The sequence below is a fragment of the Polyergus mexicanus genome, unplaced genomic scaffold (genome assembly GCF_030449975.1).
Source record: "Polyergus mexicanus isolate NDT 795.1 unplaced genomic scaffold, iyPolMexi1.0 SCAF_3, whole genome shotgun sequence".
In the NCBI taxonomy this organism is placed as follows: Eukaryota; Metazoa; Arthropoda; class Insecta; order Hymenoptera; family Formicidae; genus Polyergus; species Polyergus mexicanus.
This window is the reverse complement of record NW_027223323.1, coordinates 8622360-8631553: the sequence shown is the minus strand read 5'-3', so window position 1 is coordinate 8631553 and position 9194 is coordinate 8622360. Positions and strand designations below refer to the sequence as shown.

The following is a 9194-nucleotide window of genomic DNA, read 5'->3' as shown; positions in this document are numbered from 1 at the left end:
TGCGCTAATTGGCCGGCCAATTATGCGGCGTTAATTAAACATTAGATGCGGCGGCCGCTAATTCGAGCGCGCTGCGACTCGCGCGATCTACAGATCTCTCGTTGACTTTGGAGAGGAAATTTATATTAAAGCAGTGTCATCTATAGAGGGTGTAATAACAATTGCAACTTGTCGTTATACCATCGGCCGAGTTTCTTTGCGTACCGACTGTGAATTCTGCTGAATATAAACACGAGATATTCCCGAATGAAACTTTCACAGTGTTAAGTTTCTACGATATGCTTATTACCGACATTTTATCGAATAATCGATATAATTTATTTAAAAAAAAAATTATAATTATATAATTTAATTAATATTACGTCGAGATATAAAATAATATTCTAAGTTTATACACATCGTAATGAATTAATAATATACACTGCTGGGTATTAAATCTCGACATTTATTTTGAATCTTGTAGCGAATATAAAGAGAAATAAATGGGAGAGAAGAGGAGAATATATATATTATTTTATAGAAAAGGAATATTTTATTACATTCAACTACACGTTACAATATATTGATGCGTGTAATTATGCGCGCGCACATAAAACATCTTTTATCTGTCGAGTTATCGTCTTATATATATAAAGAAGTAACGCAAAGAGCGCGGGCAAAGATTGAAAATGAAAATACCAGACCTTCCAGCAAGTAGCGTTATCAACGAAACCAACATGTGTTTACCTCTGATATGTCCTCGATTAGTGATACAATTGTAAGGCGCGTAAAAATCGCCGGAAGAAATCAGGAGAAATTTTTTCAATCGAAAACTACTCGATTTCGCATCGGCCATTATATATTTTCTTTCTTGTTATTATTAAAGGAAAAAAAAATATCGAATATCCGCCCGAGTATCTCTCTCGTGAGTATCTTGATTATATCAACCATCAAGTGTATTACAATTTATTGACTATATTAATATCCCACTCTCTTAAATTGAATCAGCGAAAAATGTCAGTGATTAAAACGGTGAGTTTTTCACTGATCTTTAAATGAAAACAGTCACACTTTGTTCTTTTATTTTATTGATTATGTAAGATTTCGTATGGCTAGTATTTAAATTCACAGAATCATACGTATTACATTCCTTTACATTCTCAAGATGTAATAAAATTATAAAAAATGAAGAAGACTCTTATTGTTAGTCAAATTTAAATATTTTTTTAACAAAATATATTGTTACTTATCTTATAATGTAAGATGCATTTTAAAGTCTTTGATTGAAAGAGATAAATACTACTACTAATATTTTTAATGAGATTTCACGCTATTATTGGCAGTGTTATAATTAAAACTATAGCTTATCAATGATAATATACCGATTCCATTTAAGAGAGCACCTTACATAGTATCGTTCGATTGGTTATGCAGCTGAGACGCGATTACGCGTGTCGAGTTAAAGTTAAATCTTAACAGCGAGTGACGGAGACATTATTTTACTCCTTGATTATATAAAATGATAAGAGCAATTTCGATTTCATTCATCTTTACTTTTCTCATTCGATTCGCGTGTGATGTGTGTGTGCGTGTGTGTGTGTGTGTGTGTGTGTGTGTGAGTGTGTATTATCCACAATGTTATTGACGGAAAGTTACATTCGAATCTCCACGCGAATTATATTTAAGAATTTTGCCCTTAAAATCAATTGCATCTCGAGACGCATAGCGTAATCATAGTACTCTTTGGCTTTCTTTGAAATTCATCGCAGGAAGCTGCAAACGAGAACGCGTTTTCTTCACTTCATACACATTGCTGTAAATTCGCTGATTGAAAATCTTTCTTCTCTTCTTTTTCAGTTCTCTTGCGCGTCCTGTATCCGTATCCTCCAACCCGTCTCGAATAAGTAGTCGCGCCGAATAATTTTGGCTACAGTGGGGTCTCCTCTTCTTGGAGTTATTTCGGGGTCGGAGGCGGGGGTGGTGGTCATACAGCACTTCCGGTGTAAAAGCTCGTCTTGCCGGTCAGCCCACCGGATGCTCGTTTCTTCCTCTCGCATTCCATCGTGCTGAAGGTGTTCTGAGCGATCTGCGACTTGCGCTTCGGGTTCTGCAGGGTCATGCTGCGTTGACTGGAATTGGAACTGGAGCTGGTACCGGGTTCCGATACCTTGAGAATGCCCGAGTGTATCGTCCCGAAATTTTGATATATGTACTGCGACTGAATGGCCGACACGGACGTGTTTTGATTCTTCAGGGTGATCGGGACGGTCTGGCCAGCCAGACTGTTGTATCTGGTGTCGTAACCGAACGGGGTGTCCAGTAGGGACTCGTTCTTGTCGACGTAGCCGCTCAGTCTGGAATCGAGGAGATCCTCCTTGTCAGCGAAACCGCTCAATCTTGAATCCACGATGTCCTGATTCTCGGCGCTTCTCGCGGAGAAGTCGGTAGTGTATCGCTGTTCCTGGCCCGACTCCTTGTTATCCGTGAAGGCGATCATGTTCTGCCTGGAGTCGGACAAGATCCGAGAGTCGATAAAGCCTTCCTTGTCCGTGAAGCCGCTCAGTCGGGAATCCACAACGCTCCCCTCGGTCTTGTCGAAGTTGTACCGCGGATCGATGCCCTTGTTATCCGGATAGGCCGGCAAGACGTGGGATAGGTCTGCCTTATCGACGTAACTGATGGCCTGCGGATTCGAGCCCGCGCAGATATCGGGCGCCGACTTGCAGAGCAACGACGTTCCCTCTTCGGCTATTTTTTGAGGCGCTAGGACACACAAGCGCGGACTTATTTTTGCTCCGTATAATTATTATTGGTACAGGGTATCTCGCAGAATCTCGAATTTTTTTTTTTTTCCTTTTTTGCTTTCACGATCATCGGGAATTTCATCGGATCTCAAGATCGCGACAATAGGATATCTCTGATATTTCCACGCGATCCCTCGATCTTTCACGCGGGACACCCTGTCTAGTTGAATAAATTCACCCACTTTTAGCCGGTTGGCCGAAGGGTCGTGCCTGCGGTGGTCCCGGCGACTTTTGATGCGCCCGCACGAGATATTCCGAGCTGAGGCCTCTCTGTTCCCTCAGCTTCCTCTCAGCTCCCGGGACCATGACTCTCACCTACAAAAAAAAAAGAGAAAGAAAACGAAAAGCATGAATATCCTCAAATCGATCGCGAGGTATGCGGCGATAAAGCTAGGCATCCACTTGTTCGACACGCATCAGTATTTCACAGCGTGGTTGGCGTTCAAGTGGATTCGTAGCTGAAATCACGCGGGATAATTTGCGCGGTTAATGGTAGTTTCAATCGACAACTTCACCATCTCCTCAACCGTAGAAAAGCGCGCCATGTAACCGGACATGGTTAAAACGGCCGCCACTTCCGCGAGCATCAGCGCTAATCCCGAGAGCTGAAGGCACCAGCCATAGTGGTACTGAGGTAGACCGTTATCGTCCATTTGCATGCCGGCAGTAGACGGCAAGCTGTACTTTCCCGGCAGTTCCAGTGACGCGTCCGATAAGGCTGATGCCAGAACTATCAGACCGCCGCCCAAAGAAAGTCCTGAAATACGATTATACATTCATTATACATTTTATGTCTTTGCGATTCGTTTAGGAAATAATGTCGGTGCGAAAAGTTTAATTTTTTTTTTCTTCCGTTTTTTTTAAAGCTTCTACTTTTTAAAAAGCTGGTCAGAGAAAGAGAATCTAATCTCGTATCGCTATAATCGATTAATTTTTGCATTTTTTAACATTATCGAGAGAGTATCTCGGAATTAAATCGGCCGTAGCGTCTCCGCTTTACAAGTATAGAAAAAAAAATTTTTTTACCTTAGATTAAGATCAAATCGCGGAATCTAATAAAAGTCTGATTCGAGTACATACATGTTATATTCGTACAAATTAATTGCGACGGAAACGGTTGGCTTTAATTGACAGTATACATATCTGCAATATATATGTATTTATTTATTTCTTCACGATGATATTTTGAACCGCCAGAAAGATCGGAGATCGTAAGTGGCGATTACGGTGATAACTCTTTCCCTAGAGCGCGGCGATCGGATATCGCTTCGTTTCGATAAGCTATAAAGATTTCATTCCGGTCGCCGTCGTCATGGGAATCTCCCACATTTGTCGAGAGAAACGACGTCGCTCATATTGCGAAGCGTCCGCGGTTTACGGAAGATAGGGACGATCGAGTTATAATAAAAACGGGATTGGCAGACGCAGGAGACAGCTTATGAGAGGGAAGCAATTGCCCTTCCGATCTCCGCTTTCTTACCGTGCAATGTTGCTCCCATGGATACTAAAATCCGTTCCCCTCGACAAGAGAAATTGTCGATGACAAAATAATAATCTCGCGTCCAGGGACCTCGACAAACGTTTCGGAGCGATTCACATTTTATACGGTAAATGAGCACTCTCATTACGAGCGATTTGAAATAATTTAGTGCGTCCTTTATACAGATTTATTCTACCGTTACTATCGAGAGTATATCTTTTTTTTTATACTTCTCGTGATGTGAAACAAGCTTTAGATGCGTATTTCTGTTGCAAAAAGAGAGAGAAATTTAACACGATGATACCTCTCATCGCAAATTATATAAAACAATAAGAATTCGTCCACGAGTTAATCAGATGGATGCATGTGCATTGCGCCACGTCGTTGTTACGCTCGTCGTTTGTTTTTGCGCGAATATAAAGGATTAATTTCGTTACAGCAGCCGCTAATTCCCCCGGTATGCGCGTCCCTCTGGGTATATGCTTCTGTACTCGAATAATGTCTGACTACGCGAGCGAATGCTACGTATATACACCGGCGGGTTACTTCCCAGTTTCCGTTTCTGTTTCCACGTTCGTCGACTAAATTGCAATTACTGTTAATTAATTGAGCAAAGGTTTGCGTAGCTTGTCCGCGGACAAAGCAAGGCGTGACTGCACCAACGAAGAAATTCTAGACCACGTCGATTATAATCTCGCGAAACTGCATAAATAAAACGGAGGTCTCTAACAATCCAGCTAAAAGAGAGAGAGAGAGAGAGAGAGAGAGAGAGAGAGAGAGAGAGAGAGAGAGAGAGAGACAGAGAAAGAGAGTTCCAGTCTAGTCACTTTACTATCTTATCCCTTTAATTTTGGTAGGATTCTCGCTTTACTTCTTATAAAAGAGTGTAAACTTTCCTAAAAATTGAATTTAAATTTTTCACACTCTTATAATACGAATTTCTATTCCTATTGAGATATACACACGTCAACACATGGACGTTAATATAATAAAATCTCTTATAAAAAATATTAAACATCGACATCTCATTATGACATTTATACAGATAAATTGTAAGGAGAGAGATCAGTAATTTATCATCTATTATTATAGAATTAACGCGTATACGTCTCTGTACGTGCTTGTGTCAAGAACTTGGTTTATATCCTATCCAGGTCACCACGGCATTTCCCCCGCGATTCCTTCGCTGATTTGCGGACGCTCGTCCCTCGTCGAGCATCGAGAAAGCCGGTTCATCAACAGTAATTACAATCCGCTCGTCAAACGGGGGCCGAAAGTTGCCGGGTCATTGCATTCTCTTTCATCCCCCTTCGTCATCGCTCCCCCGAAAGGTGACGCACGTGTGCCCCGTGCTCGGTCCCTTGAAAGTGCCTTAGATCAGAGTTGACAAACTTGATTCGTCTTATTGGAGTTCCCTCTCGGCTTTCGCGTAGGGATTGTGGGGAGGAGGGTGGCAGGGGGGGATAGTTTGCCGTTTGCAGCACGCTCCGGCGATCTCGGCTAATCAAACTACGATCCGGCTACGAAGCCGGACATCCCGGCGGAAGTGGCCGGGGATTTCCCGACTCGTTTCTTGCCGGGAAACCTGACGGATGGTGCCTCGAACGCGATGCACGGCAAAAATATTGGCAGCTGTACTTAAGAGACATTTCACTATCATTATTTTGACATCAATGATCTTTTATCAATATAGTTTCTTCTACCGAAAGATATGTTTGCGTGGAAAAACGCTTGAATGCAAATGGCATTTTCGGAATAGAAAAAGAGTGATTCGATAATATTTTATTTGAAAGCAAGTATTCTATTGTCTTTTTCCTACTCAACGATCTCGAAGAGCGTTAAAAGATCCTACGATATTCAATATCAATCGACACCCGTTATTAACGTTAATAATTTCAGCACTAATAATAACGGCGAAAATTCATAACGACGACAATGGCGATAACGAAGATGCAAAAATGCGCCGAGTACTATATACGAATAATAATAATAATTAAAAAAAAAAAAAAAAAAAACACCACACAAAAATTGACGCGGGCGAAAGGCGCCGCGTATTTTGTCGGTGCCGGAGCGAGCACATATATACATATGTATATATGTGCGGCGGACACGCGTGCCGTCCGTACACGGTCCACGATGATATGTTGCCAGTGGGTCAAGTTATTTAATCCCGCCGGTATAAACCATAGCCGGCACGTCCGAAATTTATGCACCGGAGCCGCGCCAGAATGCACCACGCTGGGCGGACGGATCCGAAATATTCGCGGGCGCATCCTCCCGGAAGACCGTTCTCTCCCTCCGGTTACGGCAAACTCGTTACTCGTCCTAGCGAGTCCCCGATATCGAAGACAACGAGCGATTCCCTCCCCAGAGTCGTCGCGACTCCGAATCGCAATCCTCGCGATTTACGGAATTCGATATGTATTTCGATCGTACTTTTTCTCATTTTTCTTTTTTTTTCTCTTTTTTTTTTTTTGGCGAACTTCCAATAAATTTCAGCTCCATTGAGCGCCATATTGATCTAGCACAGTTTGTATAAACAATTACAATCAGCTTTTTTTTTTTTTTTTTTTTTGTAGTATTCGATTCGTCCCGTTATCCGCAGCGGTAGCTATTAATCATCGTGTAGAGAGACCGGTATCGTTCATTTGTACATTAAACAGATTTTTTGCGAATCTTTTGTGAATAAAATAACTTGATAAAATTCTATCATTAATTGTAATTATCTAATGAAACATTATATTTAAGAAAATGGCTACTTTTAGGTTTCAATTTTTTTTTTTCGATTTTCTTCAAGTAAATTTTATTTTAATCCGTAGGTTTGGAAAGTTATTGCGGACGAATTTTGAATATATATTTTACACATTTTCCTCTCCTTCGAAATTCTTATAAATTTTACGTCTTTGCGCTTCTATAATTATATTTTATGTATATTTTATTATTCTCTTTTCACTCTCTTTATCTCTTCCTCCGTGGACGTTCTATCTTCGTCTATCTTTAAATACGCAATGAATTAATTAAAATTGGATTCGAGAGAATTTTTCAACGAGCGAGGAAACTGCGAGGGGCGTTTTATATTGCGAACTGGAATTAATTAAAAAATAGGAACAACAACAACAACAAGAGCGGCTTGTCAGCTCGCGCTCATTCGTTTATTGGTTCGTTCGTATGCGTGTTGGTGCATTCCTTGTCTCGTTCCTTAGCGCGCATGCTCTAAATCCAGGAACGTGCATTCCTACAGAATACAGGGATCGCTTGTCATCGCTATCGGTGGAGAATTGGATCGGTCATTCGATATCGCAGACGGTATTCTCGAAATTCGAACGTCCTGTATTAATATTAAATTCCATCAAACTTGGTTGACGATAGCCGACGTAAATTACACGCGCGATGGCTTTCGATCCGCTTCACAAAATTTGCACCGCCATTCGATCGAGCTACTTATCTTTTTGTTTTTCCGTTCAGCTTTGCTCCCAATTTTCTTTTTTTTTTCACTTTTACTTATTTTACTTTTCGAAATACAATAGCCTCTCAGACTTGGTTGCTCGTCACGTATTATTCCCTTATCGTAGATTTTTCGTGTATGAAGCTTGAGCAGGGATCGAATAAAGAAGGTATATTAAAGATATCACTTAACATATAATAATAGAGGATATATAAAAGCATTTATATATAGATTTTTAATAATCGCGCTGTACGCGATATTACGCGTTATTAAAAAAAAAAAAAAAACGAAAAAAAACCTTTCTATCTCGCAACAAGACAAAATGTTAATATAAAACTTTCAGCCTCTATTTTATAAATGTATTTTCCTGATTAACGATCCCCGGGTATTCCAGGAATTCGCGATGCACTCGATATATCGAAATATATCGCGCGATGCACCGATCGAGGTCGTATTACGGCGATTAAATCTAACGCGATATCCAATCGCGTATTGCTTTTGACATTGTCGGAAAACGATTAATTTTATATAATTCCACGATGAATATAAAATCTGCCCGGGGACGAGGGAAGAGAGGAATAGAGGAGGAGAGGGAGGGAGGGAGGGAGCTTCGGGGCTCGTCTGTGCTTTGTCCGTAAATAAAAGCGTATTAGCGAACCGTGGCCTCGTAATTCATAAAAATGATTAATATCACGGTGGGAGATGCTCGCGAAATATGCGAAATAATACGCGAAAATAACTGTCGCTCCCAGTATTTACGGGGAATTTTCATAACGCCGCGTGTATCGACGTTATCGCGCATATCTTTCCCGAAAGCGATGCGTTATTAATGCCGGGTATTAAAAGTGGAGTACACATACGTACGCGCGCACGCAATATTCCACCTGCGCATAGATAGAATTTAATTTAACGTCTCAGCACGAAATGTTCTCATTCCCTTCTTTACGCGTATTAAATCTCTAACGAGAAATTTAACAATTTGTATATCGCAATTCTCATTGATCGGATAAGTAAAAAAAAAAAAAAAATAAAACATAATTTTATTATTGCAAACAACGGCAAAATATTCCTATTAAATTTTCAAGCAAAATTTGCGACGTCAAAATTCCATTCAATTATCGTTGCGGCATGAAAAGCTGTTGTTACGTTTAGTACAAAAAACTTTTTAGTAATTTTCAAAAATTATCATTGCACCTTTTATCCGTTCCAAATTTTTATTCCAGAAGAATTCATGTCAACGATCGTATTTTAAAAGTGTCGACGGAGAATGACTCGCAATCAGCCGCGGCGCTGAATTATTCAAGAAACGTTAAACGAGCGACAGGCACGCAAACAAGTTCGCGTATACGTCATATGATTCGTATCCGATCGCTTAGCGTAACTAGACGCATCGATGTCTCATCCGGTTGCGATCGGCTATCGGATCATCGTGCAAATCTACCCGTCGATACTCCGATTTTATCTGGGTATAAGTAAATTCGCGCGG

The 9194-nt window shown here is 40.7% G+C and overlaps 1 protein-coding gene across 11 annotated transcripts in view; it reads right to left on the bottom strand.

Annotated features, from left to right (window-relative positions):
• Positions 1-557: 557 nt before the first annotated feature.
• Positions 558-9194, bottom strand: part of LOC138931780 (uncharacterized) — an 88671-nt gene continuing 80034 nt past the window's right edge. For all 11 annotated transcript variants that reach the window (XM_070292888.1, XM_070292887.1, XM_070292884.1 and 8 more), the window contains 3 exons: positions 3299-3540; positions 2966-3098; positions 558-2742 (listed from right to left, as the gene is read on the bottom strand). In XM_070292888.1, coding sequence (XP_070148989.1) covers positions 1964-2742; positions 2966-3098; positions 3299-3442 — 1056 coding nt within the window. In that variant the 5' untranslated portion in view covers positions 3443-3540 and the 3' untranslated portion in view covers positions 558-1963. The remainder of the gene's footprint in view (positions 2743-2965; positions 3099-3298; positions 3541-9194) is intronic.